This window comes from Haliotis asinina, chromosome 1 (genome assembly GCF_037392515.1).
Source record: "Haliotis asinina isolate JCU_RB_2024 chromosome 1, JCU_Hal_asi_v2, whole genome shotgun sequence".
NCBI lineage: Eukaryota > Metazoa > Mollusca > Gastropoda > Lepetellida > Haliotidae > Haliotis > Haliotis asinina.
In genome coordinates, this window is record NC_090280.1 from 11,227,670 (window position 1) to 11,248,662 (window position 20,993).

The 20,993-nt window shown below is 41.3% G+C and overlaps 1 protein-coding gene across 2 annotated transcripts; it reads left to right on the top strand.

Moving 5' to 3' along the window:
* The first annotated feature begins 1,174 nt into the window (after positions 1-1,174).
* On the top strand, positions 1,175-20,767 carry LOC137287079 (adhesion G-protein coupled receptor D1-like). 2 transcript variants are annotated; one of them, XM_067819213.1, is made up of 11 exons: positions 1,175-1,548; positions 3,532-3,603; positions 4,248-4,351; positions 4,808-4,907; positions 6,003-6,095; positions 8,006-8,136; positions 8,312-8,378; positions 8,930-9,015; positions 9,833-9,956; positions 10,580-10,678; positions 18,795-20,767. In XM_067819213.1, the coding sequence occupies exons 1-11, from the start codon at positions 1,531-1,533 to the stop codon at positions 18,882-18,884; spliced, it is 984 nt and encodes a 327-aa protein (XP_067675314.1). In that variant the 5' UTR covers positions 1,175-1,530; the 3' UTR covers positions 18,885-20,767. The 2 variants fall into 2 exon arrangements, with proteins under 2 accessions (XP_067675314.1, XP_067675305.1); XM_067819204.1 differs by lacking the exon at positions 18,795-20,767 and adding an exon at positions 15,150-16,449.
* Positions 20,768-20,993: the final 226 nt, after the last annotated feature.

Consider the following 20,993-nt stretch of genomic DNA (forward strand, 5'->3'; position numbering starts at 1 on the left):
CAAGGTGTACACACCCGCTGCTGAATTTACTTGTGAACCCACTCTTATGTTGTGACTCATTTGCGATATTCTTATAGATTATCATTCCTTGAAACATTTTTCTTTCACGTATGACAGCATGTCATTCGCGGCTGTAAACGTTAAGCACTTATTCTGTTTGTGAGTCACAAGATATTTTGCGTTTGAGTATACACAAATGTAATTGACAGATGGAGCTAAATGGCTAAATGACACAGTTACCCAGAAACTTTTTGACCATATTCACATACATGTATTTAGAAACTAAACAAGACATCCGTGTATCACCGCAGTAAGTGGATGTTTCCTTTAATGCGGACCCATTGATCGAAGGCGTAGTAGCAGGTTGTCGACTTCGACCTGCTGGAATTAGACAGCTAATGCGATTAGATCAGGTGAGAAATTGTGTGCTTGACTTCAAGGTAACCACAATATGTGTCTCTTTCTAAACGAAACTAATTAGCAAATAATCAGTGTACACAGATGGCAAACAATTACTCCATTCACGTGTGGGCGTGGTTGAGGAATGTTTTGCTCCGCCCTAAATGAAATTCTGCTGACATGATTCCAACAGTCACAAAAATATACTTTATCGTATTGTATTGAAGCACGACTAGTCTGTCTCACAGTCCCTCATTCGCTTTATTTTTCCCTTCTAAATAGTCCTTTCTGCAATGCTAAAATCCTAAACGAAGCAGGTCTAGATTCCCTGTGCAGGTTAAGGCTATGAATGTCATCTCTTACTGGGGCTCCTTTTCAATTTGTTCAATTTAACAGTAATACACACACACACACAGAGAGAGAGAGAGAGAGAGAGAGAGAGAGAGAGAGTGAGTGTGAGTGAGTGAGTGAGAGAGAGAGACTACGCGATAGGCTAAAGCACGATTTGATCTGCAAAATACTATCTCTTGTGAGTGTGCCAGGGAGTGATAGTGTGTTAATCAATATCTAATATTTAAATTCTACTATTAAATTAAACATGTAGCGTACGTAATGTTACATAGACATAAAACTAAGGTGACATGTATCTTATAATTATCGGTGAAAAATGCCGGCAGATATTCTGCAAAATATGTCTCTGTTATTCATATTTTGTATTGATGAGGTTGAGAGTCAGTGAGGCCAGTTGCCCTGGCTCGCGTGCTGGAAGAGCTTGTTTCGACGGTCTATGGACATCGTGACATCCCTAGACAGGCCTGCCCAAAGGCAATCGGATTCCACGTGCATCATGTATTACAGAAATAGGTTACCATGGTTACAAGAAGATAAGTGTCGGTGCAATAATTAAGGTCTGCTCGGGTGTGTCAGAATCAAGTGTATAAAACTCCGACCTGGACGGTAAACGGGACGTTTGGAACTTACACGATTTAAGTGAAACTCATCGGCACGACAATCTACCTTTGGGAATCCGTGTCAAATCTGTGCTGGTGTACTGCGGACATTTATTGTACCATCTAAGAACTGTTGGATAACTGGAATAATATCCGTCTCTAGGTCTATAGAACACACGGGATGGAACCTCGAATGCATGTAAGTGACCCCCTTAATAATACGGTAGGAAGAAATACGTATCGCTTTACCCTCAGGATCCCTGTATTCCTGAGTGTATTCCTAAAATGTATGGCGTTGATTCAATATAATCCGCCTATCTGTATTCTGCTCGGAAAAAGATCTCTGAAATAAGTTGTTAAAGTGTTTACCAATATGCTGTTTAAGTTCGCAAGCAGGCGACTAGCGTGTGCCAAACAGATTGCTAAAGTGTAAGTTGAATTAGTAGGACCTTTTTGGTGGTTCTGTAATGGGTGATTATGTGATTGAGTATTATTTTACACCACGTGAAGCATTTCTCCCAGACAAATGGGGAGTGGAACACACAGAATGGACCAGACAGTTTGTCCCTGTATACCGATGCATCCAACCGTTGCCCATTAATCCACCACTAGGTCTGCAAGGACAGTCCTGAAGTCATAGACCCACTTGAAGGCAGTTTATTGCATCTTGGATAGTTTAAATGTAAACATCAGCTCCATCTCTCGAATTCCACAGAGATTGTTAGAGCCTAAAGATCACATCAAGCACTATATCACTCTACAAACTGCACAATATGAAATCCACCAGCTGTTATGTTGGATACATACACACTATTCAGTTTCATTTCTGGGTCCGTGTGTTGTAAGATTTGATTGTATTTGCAGTAACATTCCCCGAAGAGCAATGTGTATACCTATCCATTGTGGTATATAGCATGTAGAAGTATTCTTGTCTCAGTCAGATCAGTCCTAACATATATAGCAGTTCACTTGGGACTGAATGCTCACTGTGAGTTCCTTTTGCCCATCGAGTTTGTTGCGCAGAGTTGCAACCCTCTACTGTATCTTCCAGGATCTGCTTGTCTCTTGTGCTGGTTGGGCTTCGTTGTCATGCACTTTCGTTACACTTACATCTGACAGGCCGTTTCAGTAACATGTGTAGCTAAACCACCTCGCGAACAATCTGTATTACCATGGACAAGTGTAACTCGTGGGAAATGTGTAGTTTGATTCGAACAGCGTCAGAGAGTGCGAGTCGAGATTATGTTTCCACTGACGTCAGACATTCCGGGATATGTGGTCCAGGCTGTCGTAGACATTCTGTGTAAACGATGCTCGTTAACATGTTCGGTAATACTTTATCACCAACCTTTTCTAATGTTAAGGAAGTGAAGCACAGTTGTCATTAGACTTTATGAAAACAGGTAGCGTAAACCAGTATGGACGAATTCTGTTTTACGCCAGCAATAGAATAACGTTATCATCACGACATACTAATAATCGAGTTTGTGGGGTAGAGAAAGGTGGTTGATAGCGTGGGTAATGGTATGATTCCATAGACTCGAACCTGGAGACATGATAACTGCCCAGAGCTTATCAAATGGCGCTGTAGAAAACATTATGTATAGACTACTTGTTGTGAGGGGTGAGGGGGTAAGCTTTCTCTCAGCAAAGATAAACTGTCTGCTCGCCGTGTAGTTGAAGGATCGGCCGAAGTAGGTTTCTGAACACGTCCAGATGTCGGAGAGGCGGATCCCCCATCTCCAGAAATATTTCCAGGTGGAGCAATTCTCGCTGACCTTAGGACTTAATGATTTATTTGCACCATGTTTATGTTCTGTAAAGTCCAGGATTCGTCCATGTATCAATGTGTTATCCCGTGTCTACAAAGTAGATGGCGTACTCATATGTATTGTTTATAAACTCCATTCAAAATAGGTAGGGGGTGTTGGATTTACGAGACAGATAAAATACAAATGATGAAGTCAAAGATGAAAGAGGTGATGAAGAGAAATTAAGCGGACGTGTGACAATTTATTCCATTCCTTCAAAAATGTTTCGTCTATATGGATATATATTATCTTCCCTCATTTGCACTGGCATTGGCTAGTGGTATGCTTGCAAACTGGAATATTGGCTCCTTTTTAATGGTATATTTTATATTAGTTCCTGGTGTCATTGTATCATGTAGTGTTTGTTGCAGCATTCCCTAAGCTGGGTGAACCAGTCGAACAAAGCCAACTACTTCTTCCTGATGCAAGTAGGGAACTACTCGGTATGTCACTATGTTGCGTTAATAGTCACACAGAAACCTTGTTAACCCCGACAGGGCTGTTTCAATGAAACCGCTGTGTTAAACACAATTCCTAATTTATCCATCGTAGACCTCTGACACTGTAAGTCCTGAAGTGTGGGGAGTCCGCCAGGGTCGGCCATGTTTCAGTTTACATGGCGTTGATTCAATATAATCCGCCTGTCTGTATCCTGCTCGGAAAGAGATCTCTGAAATAAGTTGTTAAAGTGTTTATCTCAGAAAATTTACAAATTCAGGTGCGAGGGGTATAACCGTGATCTCGTGACCTGTAAGGCTGCTGGTTGTGGGTTTGAATCCCAGTGTGATGACATATCTAGATCACACAACGTTTAATGACACCAGTGGCCGTACTGACATCCCTCCATGCCGGAGTACTCTTTTACCGTGGGAACAGATGCATGTACATGTCGTAGTGTACTTATGGTTACACACCTGTCATCCAACAACCTGTCATAATGTACAGCGCTTGACATGGTGCAGTAGTTTCTAGAACCACTACACTTAAAGCTAAAATATATAAACTAAAAATACTATAATACATATTTCTAAGATATTTTCGACGAATAGATAGATTATTGATATTATTTTTAACACATTTGTACCAGTCGACAGACAGCATCGACTACAACTTAGTGCGGATCACGTTGACGGGGTGCGGATTGTCCATGGTGGGAACAATGCTGTCTCTGTTCCTTATCTGCTTTCTCCCGTGAGTAAACACACACTCTTCCTCCTCGTATGCTTTTTGCCCGTGCTCACTCAACCACCACAGTAGTCTCGAATCCTGGTTTGTCTCGACTATTTTTCTAGGATTGTCTGCATCTTATAATAGCCCTGTTGGGTTTCATAAACGTGTCTGGCCTTCCACACCTCTGGTTTACTATCATATGAAGCTGCATGACGAGCTAGGATATAGTTGGTGTAGCGGCGTTAAATCCAGCCAACTCGCTCATTCCGTGGGTACACACACCCTCTCCTCCATCTTCATCCCCTTCCTCCCGTCGTGTACATACTGAATATGGCTAAGCTGTGAGCTACCAAACAAGAATCATTATCAAGGCAATAACTTATTTTGAGGTCGCACCCGTTAGTATTATGTCGTTAATGGATTAATGTTACATGGTAATGTTGCTACTGAGAGTAGATATACTATGCACTCTTTCAGACTGAAGAGTGACGGACTGTTTGTGGTAGGGAACCAGTGCTTCGCCCTGCTCATCGCTCAACTCTCATTCATCGCCGCTGAAAACTCATTCCCAATGAAAGTAAGTTGTCTCTCATGTATACATTCTTTCAGTCACCAGTTACTTAGGCACCGACTAGTTTAGCAGGCAGGCGTGAGACTTATAGTTACATTATAGACCCTATAGAACATCTTGGTTGGTATGTTCAACACCCCATTGTTGTAGTAATAGACGACCATGCTTGTTGTCCAAGACGACTGTGGTTTTCGTAATACAGTGACTAGTAAGTTGGGATTTACGACGCCTTTAGCAGTGTTTCAGAAATGGGCTTCACACAATGTGTCCATATGGGGAATCGAGCCCGGGTCTTCAGCGTGACGAGCGGACGCCTTAACCACTACGTTAACCCATCGCCCCTTTACTGGATACGGACCCGTGAAGGTCCCGGGGTAGAATAGGCCTTCAGCAACCCATGCTTGCCATTAAAGGCGACTATGCTTGTTGTAAGAGGCGACTAACAGGATCGGGTGGTCAGGCTCGCTGACTTGATTGACACGTCATCTGGTCCCAATTGCGCAGATCGATCCTCATGTTGTTGATCACTTGGCTGTCTCTTCCAAACTCGATTATTTTCAAACCACCACCATATAGCTGGAATATTGCTGAGTGCGGCGTAAAACTAGACTCACTCATTCATTAACTGCATACGGTGATCTGGGTTTCGTTGATCGATGTTCATTATATCAATCACTGGATTATCTAGTCCAGGCCTGGTTATTTAGCTGTCAGATGAAACGATGCACAGTATTGCGTTAAGAAACCAACAACAAATTCTTCGGCTTGATTACTTGATTCTCTTCTATTTAATTCAAGTCTGAAATCGTGCACAAATCGTCACAACCTTCTTGTTTTTGTGTACACCAACCAACAGAATATTACTAAAATGTACTTGTAGGAGCTTGCCCTTGAAACGATCACGTGAATGTCCCGATCCATGTGGGTCAGGCATAACCTCATCACTGAGGGTTTCGCTCCACCGAAGATGATATCAACCTCTGGTTTGTCTGATCTACAGGCACCATGAGAAAAGCAGTCGTGACATCATTGCCTGACTGTCTACGTATAGCAATCGTGACATCGTTGCCTGACTGACTACCTTAAGTTATGTGTTTACAGGTTATGTGCAAGCTGTCTACATCAGTTCTTCACTACTTCTTCCTCACTATACACTTCTGGTCACTCGCGTACTCTCTTTACCTCATCATCAAGGTAAGTAGGACACGGCAGTACCCCCGCATGGAGTTGGTCCCATTCAGTCTTTTGAGCTAAACCTTGCGATGGTGAATGTACCAACGTGAATTCCTGTTATGGGGCTTTTCATAAACAACGTCTTGAGAGACAAGCAATACACAATAGCATTTCTCACTTCCAGCCAGTCTTCCCTTTGGCGGACACACTATTTCGCTCATATCTTTTGTGTGAGAGGCACGGATGACCACATGTCTGGGTATAGCGTGCGCCAGGTACATCGAAACAGGGAGTCCAGTCAAGGGCACCTCAGTTTGCAAATATACGCAATATGTCAACGCGTTGAAACATTGTCAGCGTTTGATAAATTAAATACAGTAGATGGTCTTAGATTTGGAAACGTACTCTATCTATCCCACAAGCCCACTACTCTCCAACCCACCCACTCCCACCCATCATGACTAGAACATAAAATGAATTCAGCTAATTTCAACTTGGGTAAATCCAAGTGTCAAATATTCATGTCACCATTGATTAAATCAACAATTTTCAATAATCTCTGATATAAGTAGCACCCTATTATTCATCTGGACACAACGATTTTTGCATCAAGAGCGGCAGCTGTGTCTGTTGTCGAAGCGCGGGTAAACTGTAGCGCAAATGGGTTGCGCAGCATAGAGATCATCTGACATACGAGCGAAGCGAGCAAATTTTGTCAACGTACTTTCCTCGCTTCGGTTTAAAAATATTTTTCATGTAAAAATAAAATATCGCCACCATCAAAAGTAAACACCCATTTCTTCACTGGGTTGTGCTCTCACATTTCCAACCCCATGTTGAACAATTACTGACGTGAATTTTTTTTATCCAACATTTAGCTCGCGGTATATCAGACCGTTCTTCGGCTCCTTTCCCCCTTCCAACGTCCGGTTGAATGGAGTGAAGGAACAGGAGGGTATTTCTATTTGAAATACTTGCAGTTACCCCCTGCTTCATTCGCCAATTGCGCCAGAAGTGTTTTTATGTAGAATATATGTTACGAAGATGTTACCATTAGCGACGACAGATAAGACAAATAAACTCCAACAGGTTCATGATAAAATTAGGCAATATGGTATTACTTTCTAATTTCTGCTTATTCTTGTTCCGTCACTCCGTTCAACCGGAAGCTGACAGAGGTAATGGAGGCGAAGAACGACCCGAATACCACGAGTGACGCTTAAAATGTTGAATAAAACATATTTCACTTGAGTAATTACTAAACATGGGGTAAGAGCACATATGAGAGCACAGCCAAGTGAGGAAATGGAAGTGTACCTTTGATGGTGGCAATATTTTATTTTGACATGAAAAGCATTTTCGATCCGAAGCGAAGAAAATACGTTGCTCGCTTCGCTCGCCTATAAGGGGACTTGTCATATTCTCTATGCTGCGCAACCCCATTTGCGCTACAATTTGCCTGTGGTCAGAGTAAGATGGGCACTGCATGTCGTAGTCTACACGCGGCGCGTCATGCAACTGATCAACATTAGTAACACCACCTGACTGGGATACGGATGTTTCGAAAATGTACGCCTTCGGCAAAGCGATTTAACAATACGAAAGTGTACCGTGTCTGCACAGTCATTGCGATCGCAGGATGGCTCCCTCCTGTCTTCATAGCAGTCGTCACTATTTAGGACATAAACATAGTATGTTGGGAACTCAAAGGTATATAACGAAATAGTAATAGCTTAAATTAATTTTGTAATTTTTTAAATTTTAGAGCTATTGTGATTTCGATATACACCTCTGATTTTCCAACACGGTATTTTATCTCCTTTCTACCAAGTCCACGTTATAAACGTTATATCTTACCTCTGAATTTCCTATATTAACAACCCAGTATTTACTGAAGTGATGGTAGACTTTATATTAAACCTTGTTTTCAGGCGAAGAGATGGAACATCACACAGGCGTACCGTGTCCGCACCTTGTTCATGGTCGTAGGATGGCTCGCACCTGCCTTCATCGTGGCCGTCACTGCTGTCATCAGGGGCGACACGTACGGCAACGACTCACTGTAAGTACTTTCGACTACATGTATTTGACTGCAACTTCTCAACCTGCTTCATACTACGCTACTTTAGAGACTTCTGTATATGTTTTTGTCTATCATTATTTTTATTTGTAAATGACAATGTTAGAATTTTATGTAGTACTTCTCATTATGAAACTGTGTAATTCCCTAATTGCAGATGTTGGTTGAGTCGACACAAGATGACCAGATGGGCGTTCGTTGGTCCCGTCGTCGTTATTCTCTTCGTGAGTACCAGACATGTTTCCACTGTACTTCCTAATAATGCCACATGTATAGTGCACGGTTTCTTCCTTTGGAAATATCTCATTACAAGAGGATCAACCTGAATATAGTAGCGTGGAGAGTTGTGTTACTCCAATGTGACCCTAGTAAGAATGGGTCTTCAGGAACCCATGCTTGTCGTAAGCGGCGACTAATGTGATCTGACTTGGTTGTCAGATGTCTTGCCCCCCAACTGCGTAGATCGATGTTCATGCTATTAATCATTGGATTGTCTGGTCTAGACTCGATTATTTACAGACCATGTAACTGGAATAGTGATGATTGTGGCGTTACACGACAAACAATAAATTACTGATGTAAGTAGACTCAGTCCATCCTTGAATGAGCCGATGTTGGTATACGGGTATCATTGTTGTTGTTAAACCCTACGTTTGCAGTGTTTGGGGTGCTGCTCACAGAAACGCACTGATAATGTCTATTTTTCTTGTCCAGTACATTGGCGTATACTCTCCTCCGCCCCCAAATGGTTGATGAATATCTTCTCGTGTTTCAGGTCAACTTTGCCATCATGATCGCTATGATGCTCACTCGCCTTGTTCTTGATGTCAACAAGGGCGTCTCTCTCCTCAAAAAGATCAAGTGAGTTGACTTGTACATAGTGCAATGGATGTTATGTTTACTATAAATGTAACATGTTCCACATGCACGCGCACATGTCGTAATGCAAAACAATAGCTACAGTCGTAAAAACATACACCACAGAAATCTGCTTAACCAATTGTTATGATATAATTTTAGAACATGTTCATCATGCGCCCAGCTAATTTTTACTGACTTCATTAGTGAAATAAACCCACCAAAGAATATCAAGAGAGCAAAGTAGGCGCAGTATTGTCTGTCTTTGCGGACTGGATAGAGGTTTATACTCATTGCATGACTTGTAAATGGGAAGCGGGCGCGTGTTTGCCAGATTTGGGCCTAGATTTTCGAAGTTCTCTTCGCGCAAAGACAGTCGTAAGCACTATACATTTACTTATAACGAGGGCTGGGACGGGTTACCCCAATACCCGACTCAATACCCAGACATGTTATGATCATGTGACTATTAGATCACACTATATAATATGTTATTCTTTCATGATTAAAAAGTTGCATTGTCTTTGAAGATTTAGATATAATTACATTCACCTGTTTTGAATAATATAAGTGGTTTAGACATTTAATAACTCGATTCCCATTTCTTACAAATTTGAATGAACATATAGGGTATGAACATATATGTTCAGGAATGAACGCATAGGGTATCCGGGTAGAGTAGGGATGGAGTTACCTGGTTAGAAAATTTAGACCCTCTCCAACCCGCGTTAGTCATAAGTTGATACCGCACAGCAAATGCTTTTAGTGGATGTCCATACGTCGACCTATCCCCACTGTATGGCTGACTGTGATGTTGCAGACACCAGTTCCTGACGGCGGCGTCCCTAATCCCCGTGTTGAGCCTGACCTGGGTGTTCGGTGTCCCCTCAGCCGCCCTCAACACCGGCTTCATCTACATGTTCGTCATCTTCAACTCCTCACAGGTGCTTCACTTACCACATTCATTAAGGCAGCCAATACAGGGCATAGGAATTCAAGTGTATAGCGCATTGTGAGAAATCAAATTTTGTTCAACGTCACAACATATTTACCTACACAAATAGGGTGGGTTTTTCAGTCGTCAGCCTGTTATTGTTTGTCAGTAGACACGTTCTGTGCACGATGTAATCGACCCGTGAAGATCCTAGGTAGAATAGATGCTCAGCAGCCCATGCTTGCCACAAAAGGCGACTATGCTTGTCGTAAGATACGACTAACGAGATCGGGTGGTCAGGTTCACTGACGGCTGACTCACGTCATCGTATCCCAGTTGCTTAGATCGATGCTCATGCTGTTGATCATTTCATTGCCTGGTCCATAATGGATTTCGTACAAACCGCCGCCATATAGCTTTGCTACTGCTGAGTGCGGCATTAAACACACAAGCGAAATATCCAACTTGGACGAATTAGGTGTCGTACCCGGAATGGACAGTTTTGAATTTCGTATTTTTCTAAGATACCCCTCAGCCACGTGTTAATGCCACGTGGACGGACTCAGCAGTGATTGCGTACTTACTCCAATACTGATGGGACCTTGTGTTAATTCCCCCGTGTTTGTTTTGCAGGGCTTCTGGTTGTTTCTGGGGCACATGATCGGCAGTCAGCAGATACGCTCCCTCCTGTTCTCCAAGCCACTCCAAGAAAACGGCGTGATGAAGAGCGAGGCGAGTGACATTGATGCTAGTGATGACACTGATTCATCACAGGTTGTCATAGTAGACGATTTGGGGCCTAATTATAGGAAAGGCTGATCAATGTACTCACGATAGAATTACTTGCACTCAGTGAGGACTGCATGTTCCCTTGTCATCAACATTATACATCAGTTATTTGGCTCACCAAGTTTCTCATTTAGTGTTCTTTACGTCTAGTGGAAACAACGGTACCGGCTTGACATGCCTATTATTTGATACAGAAAAAACCCAGTTTTGGACTAATAGTATTTATGTTCCATATCGATGTGATTGTAGAAATAAGATAACAATAATTTGGTTTAAGGTATCGAAGAATTCTGATAAATCTTGGGACTGGTCATGGTATTATTCACCGACAGATATCGCCGTTGGTTCTTTGAGGGAGATCGCAATGTTTCATCGGTTTATGATGTCAGTGAACAAACATGATCGTTCTCAAGCCATACACTCAAGTAACTAAACGTCCATCAATAATCAAAACAAAATACACCTATCAAAATGCTTGTTATTGTTTTGACTTTGCAAAAGCAAAGCGACAGCTGCAAGTACGTGCATATTTCTTAATTGTTTGGGGTTTTTCGAGGAGAAAATGTGTATTTTTCAATTAATGATCAAATGTTTCCTGAAAAGTACAGTAGTCTTTTGACACTGGTTTACAACACCCGATATATTTGATGTTGTTATTACATGCAATTATTGAATAGAACGAAGCCTAGTCGTATTCATATAAACATATCCGATAACATTCGTGATTGTTCTAAAGGTTCTGCTCATTTCTTAAATTCTTAATTTTTAGGACGCTTATCCGTATTTGTCAACTGAGTAAACTCCATTCAGATACAACACAGCTGTTGATAACTATACAAATACCCACATTGTCTAGCCAAAAGTTTCTTACATCAACTTCTGCCTGGACCGAAAATACATATCATTTCGTGGCGCATAGTCCCGCATTAATTCGTGTTTCTAAAGATTATTGGGATGGACCTACACACTGGTTGATATAATGAGTGTATTAGAATAGTTACCTTAGTAATATCTGTAGTTTATCATCTCATGTTCGTTGTTGTCTACCTATGTGACAAGGTTTAGTGCCACATGTGAGTGAATTAGCTTTTTTGGCCCTTTTTTTCTTAATATTCCAGCAATGTCACGGCAGGGGACACACAGAATTGGGCTGCACACATTGTACCCATGCTGAGAATCCTACAGACCCGTACCAAACGCATTCGTCACTTGACATCATTTCCATAAATCTGCACGTTATTTCAGTGTAGCATATATAATTTAATGACGTGAGTTTAGGATGGATCCTGGTCAAATTTGACAGGCAAATGTGATATTATTCTGTTCTGCGGACACAATTTCAGTTCATTTCTCCGACCACTGTTTAACTGATGACTTCGCATCTACCAGCTTACGTATGATTTCATAATACACAATCCCATTGACCGCCACTGTGAACGAGTTCACGACACTGTACACATGTTGATTAAATCGTTGCCATTCGATAAATAAACAACGGAAAATTAGACAGAAATTATGTGATTACAGGTAAGATGAATCCTCACACATGTGCAAAATTTAAATTGGATTTTACGAAAATCAAATGCAGGAAAATTATTTATGCTACACTAACGTAAAATATGTAAGTCTATGGCAGTAACGTCAAGTGACGAATACATTTGGCACTGTTCTGTAGCTGGGTCTTCAAAGTGACGAGCTAACGGTTTAGTCACTACGCTGCCCCATTACCGCATGGTTGTCTGTCACACTGTCATGTTTCCTTAGTTAGGTCACACGAATATCTTTAGTTGCGTTGATTCTGTTGCGTGCAGATCATCCGGGTTAATAGCTGATAACCTTATGAAATAACTTTCGTTAGTTATATTTTCAAAAACATATTTATTACACGAATAATCGAACTGCTTGAAAGAGCTGTGCATTCTTTCCAAGACGGTAAACAATGTAAACAATGGTTTCGTTCAACAATAATGTGTGAAATACGGATACTGGTTCTTTAATAAACAAGGTTGATATGATAAATGGTAATCTCAGGAATGACAATTCAACGCACAACATAGAGACGATTTTCCTTGTTCCGCTTACTACGCATGGCTCTCTGTCTCACACTCAGCTCTGTCCAGATGACATGAACCATGTTTGGTGTTTTAGTGAGTGAGTGAGTGAGTGAGTTTAGTTACACGCCGCACTCAGCAATATTCCAGCTATATGGTGGCGGTCTGTAAATAATCGAGTCTGGCCCAGACAATCCAGTGATCAACAACATGAGGATTGATCTGCGCATTTGGGAACCAATGACATGTGTCAACCAAGTCAGCAAGCCTGATCACCGGATCCCGTTAGCATAGGCAAGCATAGTCGCCTTTTGTGTTTGGTGTTTTAAGTGTCATGTAGAAGTACTTTTAGTTTGTCGCTTACCACTGATTAAATCTGTGGCAAAATATACCACATTACCAAGAGATATATACGATTTCTGTATCGGAATATTCAGAATATATGACACGGTATACACATCGCTGCATACTGCAGTTCCGGCTGAAAAACATTAACGCAAGGTATTTTATTATTAATGATTTGGAGATCAAGATTCTATTGCACCTTTTTACTTGAAGTAATAAATCTACACGCAAAATGAACATTAAACCGCCTACATACTGTTCGCCGTTAGCATGTTATGTTGACATTCTGATAATTTGTTTTAATTAATGCATCTCAGTTAACGTCTGTCAATGATGTGTAGAAGAAACAATGCAGTAATTTCGATCTTCAATGTGACCTTACCTCGCTCTTATGCTCTGATAGTATTAAAGATATAGTGTCGATGCACGTGTAGTACATGTATTCGCGAGTTTCTCATGTAGATGGAAGTATTTTAGTATTTTATGTGAACATATTCAGACTAAAGTAGCTCGGGAACAGAAAGGAATACGTTTACCTCACAAATCAAGGTGGTAAGATTCATACTTCTAACAATAGTCTCGGGTCTGTTTTGTGTAACGAGATCTGCATCGTGACAAGTAAATATTACATGTACCAGGCCAAATCCAGTCAGTCGCTCCCATATCTTGCCAGGTCCTTACCGAGATACTGTCAGTACTATCAAAGAAAGAAGTCTTTAAGTATGTCGAGGTTTTATTAAACAAATATTTATTTTTGTTTATTTGTTTTATTTTATTGAATTTTAGTTTTGGTTTTAACGCCTATATATAAAATAGATAATTTGAAATGATTTCACTTATTTGTGTAAACACAGAAAAAGACAAATTTAAAAAGACGGCCAGCATGCTATTAAACATTTGAATATACGCTGTCATAAATCACTTAGATGGTACGTACCATCTGCGCATGTACAGCTGAAGAATTATCTGAGTACGAGAAACAATGTTCAACCTAGATGTGTGTAGCGTCCACGTGGCTGTGGTAACAAAACACTTCAAGCTATATTATTAGAACATAATTTTATTGGAAATGACGATAAATATTGACTTAGCAGTAACCAAGAGGGAAAGATTCATAGCATATTGTTTGTGCAATACTGTACGTGTCCCAGCTCAATTATTTTGAAACGCAAGAAGTTGCAGTTGATCAATATATTGAAAAAGTATAGATTTCACTGCCATCGTATAATATTGTAAAACTAGACATAGACACCTGTGGCCATGATGTGATAATGTTAGCAGATTGTAAAATATGGAGAGAAAAGAGGAGTATTTTTAATGCACCGACAGAATGACCTTGACAATCGCAAGTACACGTCCTTAGTAATCCACTCATACAAATTCATGTATGTATTTTGTAATTACAAGTACGAATACTTTCGGTGGGACAATAAGAGATCTTGTTATTGTTTACAGGTTAAACAGCAGGTTAACCAGAACAACGGTTTTCAAATGCCAAGTTAGTTGGAGTTTAGATATTTCCACGGTTTTCTTTTGTTAGTGATTATTCCTATGTATTGCTTACACGTTCTGCCCCAGCCTTTCTCGCTTTCTGCACCCTGGCAACAAGTCCATGTGGAACAAACTTGTCTCAAATTGTGACATGTACATATACAGGCATTGCAAATGGCACTGATTAAACTCAACCTTAAATGTCCAGATAAACGGGCAATGTATATATTATTGTGCATTTAGTCAGCCATTTGAAACACTTGGACCACGTTTTGAATTTCAACATGCTGCTTGACCTATTCATGTCAATATCTGAGAAACAATTTTGGATTAAACTGAAAGCACAATATCCAAATTAAGCACTCTACTACTGTTTTGGCAAATATGTGCCTTCATGGTGTACGGCTAATTAATTCCCCTTTACCAACCATCCCAGTGGCCTCTAGTACGAGTCATGTATAAAAAAACCCAACTGATCATTTCTTACCCCTCGGTCTGAATTAACGGAAGATTTAAATCAATTTCAGATGGTGGTTATCTCCGAGGCCTCAGATTTAGAAGTAAAAATGTCAAAATGGCGGGAGTTAGCACATGAAATGAGCATTGCTTTGAGTACATCGGTAGGGGAAGTATCAAAACCTGCTCCCCATGGGTTCAAATACTGACTGCTGCTTATTCCTTCATGTGTCATTTTTGCGTATTCTTGTGGCCTGTATTGCATGGAAATCTGGGAACAACAGGAACACTGTAAGGAGTGATTGTGTCAACTGAAGGGCATACACTATACTGTGTGACATTATATCATAAAAGATGTTTTTGCTGTACATTGTGCCCACATTTGCAGCTTTTGTTACCCAGACGTTATATAAATCTTAGACGGGGAAGTTTTCAATTGCATTAAGCTCTGGTGTTTATACTGATGATGAAGATTTGAACAGAAAGAGTTACTTGCAAATTGTTGTAACAGGCGTTTGTGCTTTGGAGAATCTTTGGTATATGACGGACTTGGTACCGAGTTGCCATTTCTCATGCACTTGGTGCTCTTTGTCTATAGATTATCTGATATTTGTGTAAGGATGTCATTAGGATTTCTTATGAATACGATGCAAGAACATGTATATGCGTTTGAAACCACCCTTAGCTTTACACAACTATTTTTGTCCATAAATTATCGCTTCGTTTCGTTAAGCATGCTAAGCTCCTGAAAGGTTTTCCTTTGTTCCTACACCCATATTGCCTTTCATTTTCCTTCTCTGTCACCACTGACATAAATGTGTTAATGTCGTCAAGAGAAAAGTCAATGTCCAACTGGTCCTGCTGGTACATCCGTACATCTGGTACAACTATTTCTCGAGCCTTAACTATTTCTTGTGCATAAAGCTAGTTGGATGTTGCTTTGTTTGCTGACCTTTGAAATGAAATTATAATGTAACAAAGAAGCTAAACATATAATAATATTCACTGTAACTAAATGACGATTATGTCGAGGAAATCATTACCATTGTTACTTCTTTCCTTGAAGTCACAGTAAAGACTTAGGACCATTATTAAACCCAAGCCTCATCAGTAGAAGTTCCGTTTAAATGTACGGGATCTAATGTTTGTGTCCGAGAACCTAGGAGTTGACAGCTATGTAACGTGGGAACCTGCATTGTCAGAGTTTGATGAGCTTATTGTATTTCTCCCATATACTCTGTTGTAGGAATGTTTATGCTGTGACTTCTGTGTGTAACTTACGATTATTTTATGTGGTCTTAAGGCAGCTGATGTGAGCCTATCTTCCAGTTGTATTTAAATTGAAAATTGAAATAAACACTTGAAACAGCACTGCAAGATTTCTGTACTGCTTCTGCATGCTGCTTCCCCTGCAGAGTTGCCGACCTGCTGAGCAGAGCCTTTGTTCTTTAGGATAGAGTCAGGGTACTTTCTTGTTTCCACTGCTGTCTCATGAGATTAGCTATGATGTCACTCTGCCACGTGAAAAGTATTGGTTATTAGTGGCTTGACCATAACACAGAAATTTAATAATAAAATGTGGCGTAACACATATATGTTCCATTTAAACAGAATTTTAATCTCCAAGCTCATTTTACTATTCTTGTAAAATTCATTTTTAGCCATATTGTAACCTTTCCTGTGGATGTTTTAGACAAAACATCGGTCATCGGATGATAGCTATTTCCATCTGTTTGCTTTTAGTAAATATATTGTACAACATCTCTTAGTAAAATGAAAAGAAACGTCTTTCTCAAGAACTGCTCATACAAATACTAGAAATGTATATGAATTCTAGTCACTTCAGTATCTGCACAACATCAGATCACGTGGTATGTCAACAGTGGACGGATGAAATGTTTGTAACAGGGGTATATTTCTCAGCCATGTGCTGATGCTTTAATGAACTTTCCAATGGGTTCTCCAAGGACTGCCGGTGACTTTATACCAACAGGGCTGATCATCAGAACGAATTCAGTTCTGTAGCTCTCCTCTGTTTACTCCTGTACCAAGCAGGCATCAGAACGTAGTGGTTTTGCATCTGTCTGGTTCGAGACCTTTTACTTGCACCTGTCTAGCTTATTACCGTTCCCTTGCATCATCCTGACTGGTTATCTTGTCCTCGCATCGGTGTCGCTAGTTATCCCTTCACTTCATCAATCTATTGAGTTGCCTTTTCCTTGCACCAGTCTGGCTACTTGCATTTTCCTTGCACTAGTCTGGCTAGTTACCGTTTTCTTTCACTAGTCTGGCTAGTTACTGTTTCATTGCACTTGTGTGGCCAGTAACCTTTTCCGTGCACTAGTCCGGCTAGTTACCGTTTCCTTACAGTAGTCTGGCTAGCTACCGTTACTTGCACTACTCTGGCTTGTAAGCCTTTTCTTTCCATCAGTTTGAGTAGTTACCTTTTTCGTGCACTAGTCTGGCTTGTTGTCCTCTCCGTGCACTAGTCTGGCTACTTACCCTTTTCTTGCACCATTCTAACTGGTTATCCTTAAATTCAGTATGTCTGACTGCAGCAGTCTGTCTCGTTACCTTTTCTTTGCTTCAGTTTGGCTATTTACCCTTTCTTTGCTTCAACCTGGCTAGTTACCCATTCCCTGTTTCGACCTGGCTAGTTACCCTTTCTTTGCTTCAGCTTGGCTAGTTACCCTTTCCCTGCTTCAACCTGGCTAGTTACCCTTTCTTTGCTTCAACCTGGCTAGTTACCCTTTCCCTGCTTCAGCTTGGCTAGTTACCCTTTCTTTGCTTCAACCTGGCTAGTTACCCTTTCTTTGCTTCAGCCTGGTTAGTTACCGTTTCTTTGCTTCAACCTGGCTAGTTACCCTTTCTTTGCTTCACCCTGGCTAGTTACCCTTTCTTTCCTTCAGCCTGGCTAGTTACCCTTTCCCTGCATCAGCCTGGCTAGTTACCCTTTCTTTCCTTCAACCTGGCTAGTTACCCTTTCTCTGCTTCAACCTGGCTAGTCACCCTTTCCCTGCTTCAACCTGGCTAGTCACCCATTCTTTGCTTCATCCTGGCTAGTTACCCTTTCTTTCCTTCAGCCTGGCTAGTTATCCTTTCCCTGCTTCAGCCTGGCTAGTTACCCTTTCCCTGCTTCAACCTGGCTAGTTATCCTTTCTTTGCTTCAGCCTGGCTAGTTACCCTTTCCCTGCATCAACTTGGCTAGTTACCCTTTCTTTGCTTCATCCTGGCTAGCTACCCTTTCCCTGTATCAGCCTGACTAGTTACCCTTTCCCTGCTTCAGCCTGGCTAGTTACCCTTTCCCTGCTTCAACCTGGTTAGTCACCTTTTCTTTGCTTCAACCTGGCCAGTTACCCTCTCTTTGCATTACTCTGGTTAGTTATCTTTATCTCTTGAATAAGTGTGGCTAGTTAACTTCATCTTTGACGATCTGTATATGTTCAGCGTGTTCTTTTGGTGCAGTGAAATATTGCCAATATGTGGCATGAAAGGGCGTTAACCTGTTCATGGATGCGTTACGTGTGTGAAAATACATGTAAACCTCCTAACGTACCTGGTCCATGATGTATTTAGCAACTCTGTTTGCTGTCTTAAAGATCACTTCGTGTGTTTGATCACAGTGAAATTCCCCTGTGTATTGTAACCTTGGGGATACTAGATTTTCACATACTTACCGTAGGATTGCTATTATAAGTGTATCATTTTATTGACAGTTGAACATCGTGCCACCCGAACAGTCCCATGAAAACCCGGATCAGTTGTCTGCGACCACTAACAACTCCAAGCTGGACACTGCACTGTAGATAACACGCTCCAGGAATTCCAAGAACAGAACCTTAGAAAGACACCCTCCACTATAACCGGACAATACGCTTCCCGTTTTGTCCACCACTCAATAGGCCATCTCTCCACGATACCCAAACCAGGATCACCACAGGATCACCACACTAAAGGCCCCCAGGATCACCACAGGATTCAAAATACAAATGGCCACCCTCCAGGATCACAACACTTCTTTACATATACAATGTAACCTGAGACTATGTAAATATGGTGTATTATATTTTGTACAAGAAAAACATAAATCCCACTAGATCACGCCAGGTGCTTTTGAAATACTTGTGAACGAGTGAATATTGCTTTAGCCGCAACGACTTCAAGGGGGAATCTAAGGAGGACAGCGTTATGGCGGGGTATTGTGATGACGCTCTTTCTTGTGTCAGATATATTCTGATATCATGTCAGATACCTGAATCTGCCGAAACAGAGGCCGATACCATGAGAAGCGCCCCTTGTCTCAGCAGGGCACTGGAGCACCCAGTCTCGATAGAGCACTAGAGCACCCAGCCACAGTAGACCACTGGAGCACCCAGTCACAGTAGAGCACAGGAGCACCCAGTCTCAGCAGAGCACTGGAGCACCCAGTCTCAGCAGAGCACTGTAGCACCTTAGTAGAACACTGGATCACAGAGTCTCAGCAGGGCACTGGAGCACCCAGTCTCAGCAGAGCACTGGAGCACCTTAGTAGAACACTGGAGCACCCAGTCTCAGCAGAGCACTGGAGCACCTTAGTAGAACACTGGAGCACCCAGTCTCAGCAGAGCACTGGAGCACCTTAGTAGAACACTGGAGCACCCAGTCTCAGTATAGCAGGAATACAAGGCTTCAAGCAGTGTGCCAAGCAGTGTGCTTGCTGACCTAACCTCAACAAAACTTTGTTGTTTTAGATGATCAGTCTCTCAAAACCTCTTATTGCAGCAGAGCCCCCGACAAGACAGTGGCAGATTTGCACCCGCTTTGTTTGTGTTGCACAAATCACACAACATTCGTTTTGCTGATTATCATTCAGGACTGTAAAAGATCTTTAATCTACTACATCAAAAGCTGTGCTCAGCAGTTTGAAGAGTGTTTTGCCGAACATGGTGTTCCGGAAGTGATGGTCTTGGGTAATTGACCACAATATGCTGCAGCAAGCAGGATGACTTGCCTTACCCGGGGAAGTTGAATGAGCAGTTGGAACCATTAAGTCAACTGTCCAACTGAAATCTTGATGTCAAAGATGTCGTCTGAATGTTTATCAAAACTCCCTTGCCATGAATTTCACACCCCCTAGGCTTGACACTTCAAAAGACGACATTTACGTCTTCTACACGAAAGTTAAAGATGAAAGATAAGTGAAATTGTACACACGGATTGTCACAATATGGCAGAAAGGTTGTTGCCAAAGAATGTGCCACAAGAACATCCAAAACAGTTGATCCAGGTACATCAAAACTATCACACCTGATATCCCTGCCACCACAATGGGAATGCCAGTCTGCATTCCGAAAACGAAATTCGGGTTGACTATCTAGAGCTAATGAGACGTTCAATAAGAAAGTCCATTTCCCCCAGTGGTTCATACGCTAACTGCATTTTCATATGCAAATTAGTCACATTTTTTAATAGTGTAGATCATCAACTTTTCAACTCTTTCGGAGAAGCGTTTCAGTTAATGTTTCGTGCTGCTATCCTATAAGCGCTGCATGAGATTATGTCCATTCTAAAAAGGGTTAGATGTAGTGGTAGCTATGCATTTCGATGTATTGATAATGGTGCTTGAGTATAAAGGAAGCAATGCATTTAATGTGAATTCTTTCATACATGTCTGGAATTAAAGAAATAAAAACGTGCATGCCTATTTCAATACTGTTGCAATATGGTTTCAAAGTGATACAGTTAAACAAGAGATCAGTGTCTGAATTAGGTGAACATTCTGGGTATGGAAGGCATTACAGAATGTATGTGCTTTGTCAACGTTTGCCAGATCGATACTGAACTGTGAAACCTAGGCCTTTTTCCGCCAGCGGGCAGGAATTTGATCTGTCTTCGTGGGTTTTAAGCAGCAAGAGGAGCAACAGAGTAACGTATTG